Genomic DNA, 14500 nt, shown 5'->3' with positions numbered 1-14500 from the left:
TAATTTTTTCTAAATTTACTTCTAATCCTAATTGATTAGTTGTTAAGTGAGTAGTCGGTGATGTCAAGTCTGGTGAATAATCATAGACTATGGCTCTTAATTCTAATAACCACTGTTCTTTAGCATACTGTTCTAATAACTCGCGATCATTATTGTCTTTGTTTTTCACTTCACTTTTTGTTATAATGTTTTTCAAGTGGTCTTCCCACATGTCATGATTGTTGTCTTTAGTAATGCAGAATCTCTGTGTGTAATGTTTTCTCATTGCTAACTCCACCCTGGCCAATTCTGCGACGTCATCTGCTGGTGCTGGTTGGGTGATCTGCATGTAGTGTAAGCGTTCTTCTATTTGTGCCTTCAAATCCTGCAGGTCTGCGATGTACTTGGGCTCTAATTGTGGCTCTTCTAACTTGCATGTGATTGATGCGTCTTGAAGTTTTCTGAGTCTTTCTTCGTAGACACAACGTATCAAGACTGCTCGGTCGTAGAAGTGGTACTGCCGACACGACAACTTGAGCAACTTGTAATGTTCTTCACAATATTTGAATTTCATTGACACATATTTTTTACATGGTTTGTCCCAAGTATAGGCTGAACATATCAGTCCCACAAAATTCCCAAAGTTACCATCTTTTCAAATGCCAAAAACTACCTGCAAGTCGTATCAGGTAACAGTCGTATCAGGTAACAAGTCACTGTGGGATTGATTGATGTTATCGAGGATGCCGACACGTGGCCTAAGGCCTAAGCAGGCCACACTTATGGATCAGAGACTCAGAACAGGGTTCTTGCATCTGTACTGATATGATTGAAGCTCGCCGTGGGTTATGTGATTCTTCCAGACGCCATTGGTTATTCTGGTTTCGCTCAGCAAGTAAATGGGCCACGTCTACACTTAGCCGTCTTCGTTCGAGTCACGTCCGTACTTCTGTATTCCTCGCAAAAATACATGAAAAATAAAAATTGATACAGAAATTGTAAAGCAACCTAATCAATCAATCAATCTTTGGGTAATATGGCTCCATCGATACTGTCGATGATTTCGCCAACGTCAAAGTGGATCCCACGTGGGATCGAATTATTATTATTTTGATTATTTGTAATAAAATTCAGCCAGTGTACGGTATAAAAGTATAAAATTATGGCCTCTAGGGCTCTAGCCAGCCACGGTTAGAGGTAGAAATACCAAAATAAATGCTCTAGAGCACGACGTTGTTCGGTAAGTAGTTGGGTTCTCAGTTCTTGTAAGGCGATAGCTGGACTTTACAAGAACCCGCGTGGGCTACCCGGCGTTGACGCCAGAATGGTGGTTAAACGCGTTTCATGATTATTTTTTCATTATCTGCACACTTCCACATTAGTTTACTGCATAATACGCTATCAATATTACACTTTAAACAATATTAATAAGCAAAAACAAAGAAATGAATCACGAGGCGATGTTACCAAAATGGCGGTCGACGAATAACCAAAGCAACCTAAGCAACAAGTGTCAATACTGTCAATGTCACTGATAGATGTCACTGGAAAAACCGATTATTTTTGAGCTGTCAAGATCTCATGTCAGAACGTCACTACTAATTTTGACAGCTCCCTTAAAAAAAAGAATATCTCTGGTTTTTGGCTTCCAATTATTGGGTCGTACATTATTGGGTCGGGCTTTCTCGACCTGTACCAATAATGTTCAGCCCAATAATTGAAAGCCAAGGGACTCAAATTAGTGGACGCGAATTATGGGGTCGTACATTATTGCCCTGTGAAAATAGTGGCTTCGTATTATCGCCCCGGACCAAACTTGCGCAGACCGAGAATGCTCAACCCAGGAATGTACAGCCCAATAATCCGCGTCCATCATGGACGCCAATTATTGGGCTGTACATTCTTGGGTTGAGCATTATTTGGTTGTGTATTAGTGGCTCCCCGTGACGTCAGCTCAGCTGTCGTATAAAGTCATTTCCCGTTTTCTTTCTTATCTCTTGTTTTTATAGTTGCTCTCAGGCCGTAATTAAGCATAAGTCAGCAATGTTACAACGATAAGCGAACCCAGTGTTATTATCGTGTAGTCAGTGTTTTGTGTCGGGAATATCCCTACAGACCGCTCTCGGTGCAAACATGGTTACCTGTTCCAATACTTTCGTGTTGGTTTTATTTTCTGTATTAATCAGTGTATGTGTGCCGCGTTCTATAGAAGAAGATGATGAATCATTTCTAAGTGTACCGAAATATACAAAGTATGCAGATTTAGTAAAATTGTTTGCGGACTTAGAAAAAGCGCACCCGGATCTCGTTAAAGTTTATTCTATTGGGAAGTCGGTAGAAGGTCGTGAATTGTTGGTTATCCAGATATCTGAGGATGTGAAGAAGGCTCACGCTGGCCGGCCAGCGTTCAAGTATGTGGCGAACATGCACGGAGACGAGGCAGTAGGCCGGGAGCTGATGGTGTTTCTGGCGAAGTACCTGGTCCTGAACTACGGCAAGAGTGACAGGGTCACGAAGCTGGTGAACAACACGGAGATCCATTTGATGCCGTCGCTCAACCCTGATGGATTTGAGAGCAGTGTTGTGAGTATTTTTTTTGTTTCTAAAATTTGCCAGCTTGCTTAAGGAAAATTAGCATATAAAATATTATCTACATTTTTTGCGCCTTCATAACTTCCTTATAGATTTTTCTGGACAATTTATTTTATTATGTTAGTGTTACCAAGCACAGTAAAATTATAAATATATGAAAAATGAAAGTAGATAATTATAATATTTCAGTATTTGTTATGTGTTATATGACACCATGTTATGATTTCATATTTTATTGTTTATAAAATATGAAATAGACAACCACTAGGTACCTATTCATAACAAGGGACATTTTTATAAACATTTCAAATCATGCAGCTCATAATGTAAATCTCTTCTAACTTATAGTTAAGATAATCATTTAGATCAGCGGTCGGCAACCCGCGGCCCGCGGGCCGCATGCGGCCCGTGAACCTGTCTCTTGCGGCCCGCGAGCCTCCCTGGCTATTTTGTATGTAATATTGACAAACGACAATGTCTGATAAAGTCATAAATATTAACAAAGTGCGGCTCGCATCAACTTCGTTAACTACTATGTGGCCCTTGGCTGCTAAAAGGTTGCCGACCGCTGATTTAGATAATAATAGTTAAGAACTTATAGTTTTAAGCAAGGATGCTAAGTATGAAGAATGTCATACATGTCAATGACCTCCCACCTGATCCTATCTCTATCACACTCATATAATTAACTATATTGCTGTCCTGCCAATTTCGTTGGTGGTCAATGCCACTGTGCAAGCGAGACAGTCATATAATTATGCGCGTGCGATAGAGACAGGAAATGGCAGGTCAGTGCTCAAAATTCTTTGTGCTTAGCATTCTTAGAGTGTATACTGTAGTTTCCTAAATGGCAGTTAATACCATTCTCATTTTTTTCCACTTTTTATTTTTCTCGTAAGCTTCATTTATCAATAGCAATTATAATCATTCTCATATTTACCCATTCTATGTATTTATTAGTAGCTTATTTTCTCGATATGTTTTTGAACCGTTTTCATATTTACCCATTCTATGTATTTATTAGTAGCTTATTTTCTGCCTGACATAACAACAACAAACTATGAAAAACGCTGGGGTGTCCATCAAATCTGGAGTTCGGACTGTTTCTTTTCAAAAAACTTTTCCTTTGCAACTTAACTAGACTGGGGCTCCTATTTCTGAGCGGTTTGCCCCTTCAGGCATCTGAAGCTACCTAACGAACCTAACCTACCTAGCTATTGATTTAGTGAGACGTCTGTGAAAACATTACACTTTGGGGAAAAAAGCGTAGGTAGGTAAGTAGGTTAGGTTCGTTAGGTAGCTTCAGATGCCCGAAGGGCAAACCGCCCAGAAATAGGAGCCCCGCTTCTCTATTTAAGTTGTGAAGGAAATGTTTATATAAAATATAATAAGTGTTCCGGACGTTTGTATGGAAAATAATGCGAATGGTTACAAAACATACCGGGAAAATAAGTTTTAAAAAAAAAAATAGAATGGAAAAATATGCGAATGACTAAAGTTGCTATAGGGAAAGGAATATTACGAGAAAAATATAAAGTGAGAAATAATGCGAATGGTATTAACTGCAATTAGGAAATAACGATTTTCGGAACATACAGTATACACTCCTGGTAACCATGGTAACTCCAGGTTTAACCGGTTAACCCTGGGTTAGTGGAATAGTGCATGTGGCCCTTACTCATTTAAAGCCCAGAGTTGAATTTTCTATGTCAATTAATATTTTGCAAATAATTGGCTTAGTCATCAGGGATAGGCATACTCCTTCGGTGAATGAGCAAGACAGCACTATGCACATGAATAATTATGATCTGCTCACACACCAGAGTGTATTTACATCTAATGTGAAGACCAGCTAATTGACTTATTTAATGTGAAATTTACGGTAGTAAAACTAATAGGCATTAATCAGCAATTATAATTTTATTTATCAATATATTATTATAGTCTCAACCACATTGATGGATTTTAAACTACTTTCAACTTTTTGCAATGGAAATAAAGTAGGATTTCTTTTAAAATGTTTCCTTTTTTGTTCATAGCAGCAGGTAAAAAAGATTATTATTATTATTATTCCGTTTTTGACAGGCAGCTGATGCTGGTGCGTCTAAATCATAGTTCACTTAGCACGATTTCACTGTTTTGATAGTAAAAAGATACCCAATATATGTAATTATGTATACTTAACATACAAAGGAAAGCGCTGGAATATTAATAATATATTATCTCTCTTTTTAAGCATCCACTGTTTTATGATGCAAGGTCATTGACATTAATGTTTTGTATGCCGTTTATACGACAACGGTTTCACTCACTTGAATTTTTATGCAAGAAAATAAGGGTAGGAAACCAATCTCCCAATACAGCAATAGTGTACAGCTACTGCACAGCATTGCCGCATTAAAGGCAGGGACACACTTATCCCACGTACGCAACGTATGCAATGCATTATGACATCTGCACCCTAAAATTTTTATGCTTAGAAACATACCTGTTTCAACGCAACGCATGACAAGTATGTTTCTAAGCATACAACTTTCAGGGTTCAGATTGTCATAATGCTTTGCATACGTTGCGTACGTGGGATAAGTGTGTCCCTGCCTTAAGAAATCGGCTTCCTACCCTTATTTTCTTGATAAAAATAGAAGTGCCACTACGTTATAATATGCTGTTCCCTTCTCATCTCACTCTTACCCTTCTCCGATTGGGCCAGTTTTTTGTCCACTAACACTGACAATCCATCCTCTGATGCTGCCAAAAATACGGGGGTGCGGGGGGACGAGGTGAGCGAATCCCGTGCCGTGATTGGTCCGTTCAAAGACACGGACCAATCACGGCACGGGATTGACTCGAAGATGGAGTAACGCTACCGTATGTGTGGCAGAGGGGGTAGCGCGACTATGCTATGTCTAGAGGTTGGATTGTCTGTGTCCACTAATAAGTGAGAATAAAGGCTTCGTCACACAGGCGCGTTTTCCGGGCGGGGCGTGAGCGTTTTATATGTAAAAGCGGCGCGCCCCGCTCACGCCCCGCCTGGAAAACGCGCCTGTGTGACGAAGCCTTAAGATAAGTGTAGAAGAGGAAGATATGAGCATAATGATTATTTTTTCAAAAAATATGCCTATCTCTTTGTTGAAATATTTGCAATGTAAGTAAATTCTTCCTACAATAACATATTATGCAAACACAAATGCATGACTATACCAACAAATCAAATATAAGCGTGACCATACAAACAAAGCACACAAATCATTTAATTATTCAAGGTTATACTCTCTAAACATCAAACAACTTTGGACTCTATCCCACACACATAAGGTTCTCGCATATTACCACTAGCTGTTGTACAGTCGTGATCATAAATATGAATACAGTTTTTCACTTTATTGCAATGGATAAAGGTGAAGAAATGTATACATGTTAATGAACTTGTCTGTACGATCGCGATCGTCCACATTGTTAACTGATTTTAAACCTTATTGCTAAGACATAAGGTGCACCAAAGGTCAAAGCGTCTACTGCCAACATCGAAAAATTGAAAAACGCTACGTGCATCTCTGTCGCTCGAATAAGCAAGAGCGATAGAGAGGCAGATAATTATTTTCCCCTAGTAGGTAGGCCCTCTGTTAACAGTGTTTAAGTAACAACATTTTTTTACGGTCTAAAAGCGAAACGGGTCATTATCTACTATTGTTTTCTGGTTTGTTATTTTACGCTTGCTGCATCAAATACCTGTGTCATGATCATTTTATGAGCTTATGAGCGGTAATGACGATTAGAGTGGTCAAGAGCTATTAAATTGGCCACAGCATTGGATATTAATGCTATTATTATAGTTGGTGTAAGTACAGTCAGCAGCAAAAGTTGCTAAGCGAGCGAGGTGATCAAAATTACCTTGACACCCTCTTATTCTGTTAACAATAAAGTCGCGTCATGATAATTTGGAACACCTGGCCCGCTTAGCAACTTCTGTTGCTGACTGTACATCCATAGCGCTAGTTTTTCTAGGCATTTTTCGCAAATCAATAACCAATGACGCGCTCTTATTCTCTTAACGATAAAGTCGCGTCAAGATAATTTTGAACACCTCGCCCCGCTTAGCAACTATTGCTGCCGGCTGTACAAACTCGGCCTGCATCCGATTCATTTGGCAAAATTAGTTTATGCTTCGTTCGTAAACGTAGGTCCAGTAAATCAAATCAATTCGGATAATTGAGGTTAGACTGTACTTAATTTCTGATGAACATTCGTGATTAAACTTACGGCCCGCGGCCGACATGCCTAATCATGTTCATCAGCCCTAGTAGCACGGTCGCATTTTTATCGTTTATCACCATGCCTGTCACGTTCTAACAAGTATGTAAGTGCGAAAGTGACGGGCATAGTGATAGTCGATAAAAATGGAACCGTGCTGAGCCTGCAGGTAGGTATAGGTAAGGTACCTAAATCAGTAATTTATTCACGGTAGGTTTTTGTCAATCCGGCACGCAGAAATAGTAAAGGTTTTAATCAATTCAATCGAATGCAAGTTTGAGACGATAACAAAACATAATGGTAAATTGGTAATAGTCCAATCTCAGTGGCCTTCAATCTTATTTATAGGTCGTTCACATGACCGAATTTGAATGTGAATTGATCCGATAAAGCGTTATAAAAATCGTGATACCGTTTCGCTCTTGTTACCAATAGATATTAAGAATTCAAATAAGTCAACGACACCTTTTACCGTCGTTTCTGACAACAGTAAAGAATTGGTGCGAGGGCTGCGTGAACGGTGTGGTACCGTATACATGAACTCTTCAAATATTTAGTATCCGACTGATGTTTCGGCATAACGAAATCACCTTTCGACCTAAGGTTCACTTTTGACTGCGGTGAAACTTACAAGATTGTAGATTCTGTTCGGAAAGAGAAGAGTCGTGGAGTGTATTGGGCCCCATTACATTCCACGACTCTTCTCTTTCTGCAGAGACTCTATTTTCGGTTCGGTTTCGCTAGAAAAAACATGTTTCTGCCGAAGGTCCCCTTTCGTCCCGCTAGAGCATTGTTGTTCAATCTGTTTGGCTCAGGACCGCTTCGGCCTCAGTTTCATTTCGTCATCTCCATAAATCGTCCACAGTGCCATGTCGTCAGCCTACAATTCCTAAATCGTCACCTTCCTAATTTGCCTACTTTCTGATATCGTCAATACCCCATTTTGTCTAAATTCCTATTTTGACCATAGTGCCAACTCGTCCAATATCTGATATCGTCAATATACCATTTTTGTCTACGTTCCTATTTCGACCAAAGTGCCAACTCGTCCGCGTTCTTTTATTTGAATTGAGAATGTAGAATTAATACTGATTGTCACTTAAACTGTCAGAAGCAGCACACATTTTATTCAAATAAAATATTTTTTCTAGCTCAATAGGTATCTAAGAAAGACAGATAAATAGGTAGTTACAAGTGTTTTTTTTTTCAGAGATGGACAACGAATATAGCCAATCAATACTACTTGGATTTGTAGAGGAAGCTTATCAAGCTGAAACACAAGAGTTTTTCAGGTTGAGATCAACCGATTCTACACCTGACCTGTACGTACATCGTGGCACAGTTACAATTAGTATTTGCTGTTGTCACACTTGTCCTTAACCATAAAGATAACTTTGATGATAATGATGATGTACTATTAGGGCTGCTATGTAGTTGACGAGTTGGCACTGTGGTCTAAATAGGAATGTTGACGAGTAAGCACTATGGACGAATTAGGAGTGTTGACGAATCGGCACTGTAGTCTAATTAGGAATATAACCAAGTTACTACAGTGGCCCACGTAAGAAAGCGGGCGAGATAAGAAAGTGACGATATAGGAATGCTGGCGAATCGGAACAGTAGACCAAATGCGAATGAGAACTACTTAAGAAGTTGCCGAAATGAAACTGAGGCCGAAGCGGTCCTGAGCCATCTGTTTCGGTAAAAAATACGGTTTTGCTCCGACACTAAGGGCCCGCGGTTGCACCAGACCGCCTGTCACGGTTAAAGCGTTCGCTAAACTTTTTTGTATGGAAAATTTCATAGTTCACTGCTAAGTCACGTTGATCAGTCCACTAATTGTGGTTGGTGCAACTGCATGGCCCTAAGACTGCTGCTACAATTGAACTTCTCAAGAGGTCCACTGATTATCCGTCCGCCGGACGACATCAGTCTGTCAGTTAGAACAAATAGTATTAGAGCAAGTATAGAAGTTTTGCATACGAAACTTTTAAGGTTCCGTCACACAGGCGCGTTTTCCGGGCTTGGCGTGAGCGAGGCGTGAGCGTTTTGTATGTAAAAGCGGCGCGCCCCGCTCACGCCCCGCCTGGAAAACGCGCCTGTGTGACAAAGCCTTAACTTCGATTATATTATATCGCGATACTTTTTCGCGGCGGATTCGTGTGACTCTAAACACAAGGTTATGAAAATGAGCACAGTAAGTATAGGTAACCATTAATGGCATGCATAAATGACCCGCAACGCTCATTCATAAGCATTATTGCTGGCAGTGAAAGTAGCAACTGGTTACACAAGTACGCTGATCCAGATATCGGAGTAGCACGTGATTGTAGCGTAACGCCCACGTTGTAACGATCAGATGGTCTAGCATGAGTTGCGTTCTCGCACGCGACTCCATAATTAAAGTCGCGCAAGATGTATGGAGTCGCGCGCAACTCATGCTAGACCGCCAGGTCAGGAAGCCTAGCCAAGGTGACAACAGTTTGCGCTAAGGGGTCGGCAAACTTTTGAGAAGAGCCAAGCGCAGTAGAAATCACGTTAACGGAAGCTTAACGGCTCGGCCACGACATTGAGCGCCTTGCGGCGGCAGCGATAACCATAGGTTGGAGCGAGACACAGCGAACGGACCTTTCGTTCCCACTTATGGCTGTCGCTGTCGCCGTCGCAAGTCGCTCAACGTCGTGGCCGAGACGTAAACATGGTGTTGAGCCTTGCATTACCGATCCGTTGTGGTTCGGCCTCTAATAAAATTGGATGTTTTGCATTTTACTTCGATCTATGGCGTTCATTTGCGAAGTTATTAACACACGATTGTGTTAAGTTAGGGCAAAGCATATAGTAGAAAACGGATATTACACCTTATGATAAAGGAGTAAGTGCCATTATCGTATGCATGCAAGAGTGCATTGAGCTGTATAGGTAGTTGTTATCACTTAGGCTCGCAAAGTGCAAGGGGCTGTTGATAACATAACGCACTGGGTTTGTTTGTTATGTCTGTATATGTACCTATTCGTTGTCGATCTTATGTCTAGGGGGTAAGGTTTGGAATAGAATAAGTATTTATAATGATCTAACGGATCTAACCTAACGGGTCACCCTCACGAGTAGGTAGTGGGTAGGTATATCTACTTAAACTTTGTCATTATAACTTACTTTGCGTACAGCATATATGTATAGGTAAACACGTGGGTACTGGTACAGTCAGCAGCAGAAGTTGCTAAGCGGGCGAGGTGTTCAAAATTACCTTGACAAGCTCTTATTCTCTTAACAATAAAGTCGCATCAAGATCATTTTAAACACTTCGCCCGCTTAGCAACTTCTGCTGCTGACTGTACCTACTTATTGATGCGGCGAAAGATGATTCCTATGACAATAGCTTTTGGATACACCTAATTAAAACAATAATGGAAGAAATACATTTATAGTTTTATGACTTAATTGTTACATTTCTAAATAAAAAACCGGCCAAGTACGAGTCGGACTCGCGTTCCAAGGGACTCACGCTTTAATGCATATTTCTAATAGGTTTTCCTGTCATCTATAGGTAAATAACTATTTTGTGTATTTTTTTCAAAGTTTTAGATCCAGTCGTTTCAGAGATAAAGGGGCAAAGGTCATTATTTGGCTATTTTCTTGAATAACTTGTAACCTATTTACTTTAAAAAATATTTGAAATTCTCAAAATGAGCTCTTTCATTTGATATGTAACACGATATAGTTTGAAAAACTTTCTTTTTAACAAGCTTTTATTAGCTCGACCTGTATGTAACTATGTAATGGAATCTAAGGTAACTAATTTAACCATCTTCCAAGCATCGTAGCCTCATGAAAATTGGCAGCTGTATGTAGTTCTGATGACAATACAATAATATGGTACTGTCGAACTGATCTGATGATGGAGACAGGAGGTGGCCATAGGAACTCTGTGATGAAACAACGCAAACTAATTGTGTTAGGGGTTTTTAAAATTGTCTCGATGAGTATTAGTTGTCTGTCGTAAGAAAAGTACAGTCAGCGATAAAAGCTTGTACCAAAAATATTTTTTTTGCCAATAACTTATTTAACTTTCTCATTTATCCCTCATGTTAAAAATTCATTTATTTACGCTACAGTTTTGGGTCACCACTATTTCCATGTAACGAATGGTGATTATTCTTATTGTAGTGCTTTATATGTTCAATACTAAAGTTCATTATTATCCATATCTTCTCCAATCCCAGGAAGGCAGCTGCGACTCCATCGGTAACGGCCTGGGCCGACACAACGCCCACGGCATCGACCTCAACCGCGACTTCCCCGACCAGTTCGACCGCCACCGCTCCGAGGATGAAGCTTACCTGTTCCGGAACCGGCAGCCTGAGACAGTGGCGCTCATGAAATGGGTCATGGGGAAGCAGTTTGTGCTGTCCGGGAATCTTCATGGAGGGACGGTGGTCGCTAGTTATCCTTATGACGACTTGAAGTTAGTAAACATACTTTTTTTTTAACAGTTAGACGGTAAAAGTCTAAAAGTTTAGATGATGCCTATCGGCAACCATCCTAAGACTGTAGCACTCATGACGTTGCTCACGGGGAAGCAGTTTGTGCTGTCCGGCAATCTGCATGGAGGCACTGTGGTCGCGAGCTATTCTTATAATGACTTGAAGTTAGTACTATAATAGATTTTTTTACAGTTAGACGGTAAACTTTCAGACTATGCCTATCGGTTTGCCGATGAATTCACAAAGTGTGGATTGTGGAAATATGACGTTAATAGTCATATTTTCATAAAAAAATCCACTTTTATTGTGGCACATTCAAATTTTGTTACAGCAAAGTCTTTGCAGAGTTAGGTTGGTCCTAATACTCTAGTAACACTAGTGAATAAGGGTACAAGTTTCGCGCAGCCTAGGTGTAAAAGGGCATAGGCGTTACGTGGAACTTACACCTTTTACATCTGCGCTGCCCGAGACTTGTACTGTTCCCTTATTGGCTAGGGCCACAGATTTGTCACAATAATTTGCTTATTTCTTCCAGGTCAGGTAAAGACTGTTGTGAGGAAAGCCAGTCGCCAGATGACGAGCTCTTCAAGCACCTTGCTTTGGTATACGCATCCAAGAACGAGGTGATGCACCGGGGCGACACGTGCCCGCCGGAGAAATTCAAGGACGGCATCACTAATGGTGCCGATTGGTACTCTGTTAAAGGTAAGTTTAAATCATATGTGTTATTATAATCACTACATAGTATAAAACAAAGTTGCTTCCCGCTGTCTGTCCCTATGTATGCTTAAATCTTCAAAACTACGCAACGGATATTGATGCGGTTTTTTAAATAGATAGTGATTTCAGAGCAAGGCTTATGTATAATTTGTTAAACCGTGCGAAGCCGGGGCGGGTCGCTAGTAGAGTATATGTTAGAATAGAAATACCTTGTTGGTATATATATGCGTCCACAAACGAGGTGATGCACAAAGGCAACAAGTGCCCGCCGGAGAAATTCAAGGACGGGAACACTAACGACGACTTGACGTGATAAAACGCTTAAAAATGCGCGATTGGTTAATAAAGCAGAAAGTTGTTAATATTTCCTACTGTTTTAACTATTTCAAAATCTCCATTTTGCAGGTGGCATGCAAGATTTCAACTACCTCCACTCCAACTGTTACGAAGTGACCTTTGAGCTGTCATGCTGCAAATACCCTGCTGCTGCTGAGCTGCCTCGCTTCTGGAGGCTTAACAAGGATGCCATGCTGTCATTCATTGAGCAGACACACACAGGCGTCAAGGGTTTTGTGGTGGATGAAGATGGAGAGCCTATTAAGGTATTCAACTACTTTCATTTCAATTGTTTCAACTACGTTCACTTCAACCGCATCGAAGGGAGCCTTGATTTTAATGCAAGTATCCTATTGTCGTTGAACTGCCTCGCTTCTGGAGGCTTAACAAGGATGCCATGCTGTCATTCATTGAGCAGACTCACACAGGCGTCAAGGGTTTTGTGGTTGATGAAGATGGAGAGCCTATTAAGGTAACATTTCAACTACTTTCATTTCAACTACATTCACTTCAACTGCATCGAAGTGACCTTCGAGCTGTCATGCTGCAAATATCCTGCTGCTGCTGAGCTGCCTCGCTTCTGGAGGCTTAACAAGGATGCCATGCTGTCATTCATTGAGCAGACACACACAGGCGTCAAGGGTTTTGTGGTGGATGAAGATGGAGAGCCTATTAAGGTATTCAACTACTTTCATTTCAATTGTTTCAACTACGTTCACTTCAACCGCATCGAAGGGAGCCTTGATTTTAATGCAAGTATCCTATTGTCGTTGAACTGCCTCGCTTCTGGAGGCTTAACAAGGATGCCATGCTGTCATTCATTGAGCAGACACACACAGGCGTCAAGGGTTTTGTGGTTGATGAAGATGGAGAGCCTATTAAGGTAACATTTCAACTACTTTCATTTCAACTACATTCACTTCAACTGCATCGAAGTGACCTTCGAGCTGTCATGCTGCAAATATCCTGCTGCTGCTGAGCTGCCTCGCTTCTGGAGGCTTAACAAGGATGCCATGCTGTCATTCATTGAGCAGACACACACAGGCGTCAAGGGTTTTGTGGTGGATGAAGATGGAGAGCCTATTAAGGTATTCAACTACTTTCATTTCAATTGTTTCAACTACGTTCACTTCAACCGCATCGAAGGGAGCCTTGATTTTAATGCAAGTATCCTATTGTCGTTGAACTGCCTCGCTTCTGGAGGCTTAACAAGGATGCCATGCTGTCATTCATTGAGCAGACACACACAGGCGTCAAGGGTTTTGTGGTGGATGAAGATGGAAAGCCTATTAAGGTAACATTTTCATGGCAAATGGCATGAAATTCTTGGCAAAATATTGTTTTAACAGTACTCAAAAATAGTACATTACGATAGAAGTGCGAAAAATAGGAAATTCGCAATGAGTGGTGATAAATTAAAACATGACCGAAGGAAGTGTTTTAAATCGACACGAGTTGCGAATTACTCTTCGCACATGTATCGTACAACGTTTTACAGTCATATGGCCCTTAACATTTTCGACATAGGCACGGAAAGTGCTCATTCCTGCACTCGTGCGGGAAAGTAGCACCATATGTACTGTGCAGAACATTTTCGCCGTCTTGGATTCCAAAATCGTCATCATTTTCGTAATCTGCACCCCCGGAAACCTAGAAAATGATATCCATGATGACTTACGAAAAAGCAGTGGGTTACTCCTACTTTCGGGCTTTCTCGGCTCCGTTCGGCTCAGCATTGCTCCGAGCAATTATTAGGGTTGACACAACTTGATGTCCCTTTGCGTGCACGACCACAGATTAGATAATAACGTGAAATTTGACAACCCTAAATAGCCGAAAGGGATAGTGCCATGCATTAGAAAAAGGGACAGCGTGATTCGTCCCTGAACCGCTGTCAAACTTCGGTTTTGTAGGAAGTGTCCTTTCTGTACGGTAGTACTACTCGTATTATTTATTCTGTGGAAAAGTACATATCCGCCATCTTGGATTTCAATCTTGTATATTTACGTTTCAGAACGCATTCATAAAAGTGGAAGGCCTTCAACATTTCGTGAAGACAACAGAACATGGAGAGTTCTGGAGATTGTTGCTGCCGGGGCAGTACAACATCACCGCTTTGTCTCAAGGGTATATAATTTACA

General features: G+C 40.8%; 1 protein-coding gene across 1 annotated transcript in view; it reads left to right on the top strand.

Moving 5' to 3' along the window:
• The first annotated feature begins 1927 nt into the window (after window positions 1-1927).
• LOC134657278 (carboxypeptidase D-like) overlaps window positions 1928-14500 on the top strand; it is a 55849-nt gene continuing 43276 nt past the window's right edge. The window contains exons 1-5 of the mRNA XM_063512860.1: window positions 1928-2562; window positions 11043-11284; window positions 11839-12008; window positions 12429-12625; window positions 14374-14486. Coding sequence (XP_063368930.1) covers window positions 2113-2562; window positions 11043-11284; window positions 11839-12008; window positions 12429-12625; window positions 14374-14486 — 1172 coding nt within the window. The 5' untranslated portion in view covers window positions 1928-2112. The remainder of the gene's footprint in view (window positions 2563-11042; window positions 11285-11838; window positions 12009-12428; window positions 12626-14373; window positions 14487-14500) is intronic.

This window comes from Cydia amplana, chromosome 19 (genome assembly GCF_948474715.1).
Source record: "Cydia amplana chromosome 19, ilCydAmpl1.1, whole genome shotgun sequence".
In the NCBI taxonomy this organism is placed as follows: domain Eukaryota; kingdom Metazoa; phylum Arthropoda; class Insecta; order Lepidoptera; family Tortricidae; genus Cydia; species Cydia amplana.
The sequence above is the reverse complement of the archived record's forward strand: the minus strand, read 5'-3'. Positions and strand labels throughout refer to the sequence as shown.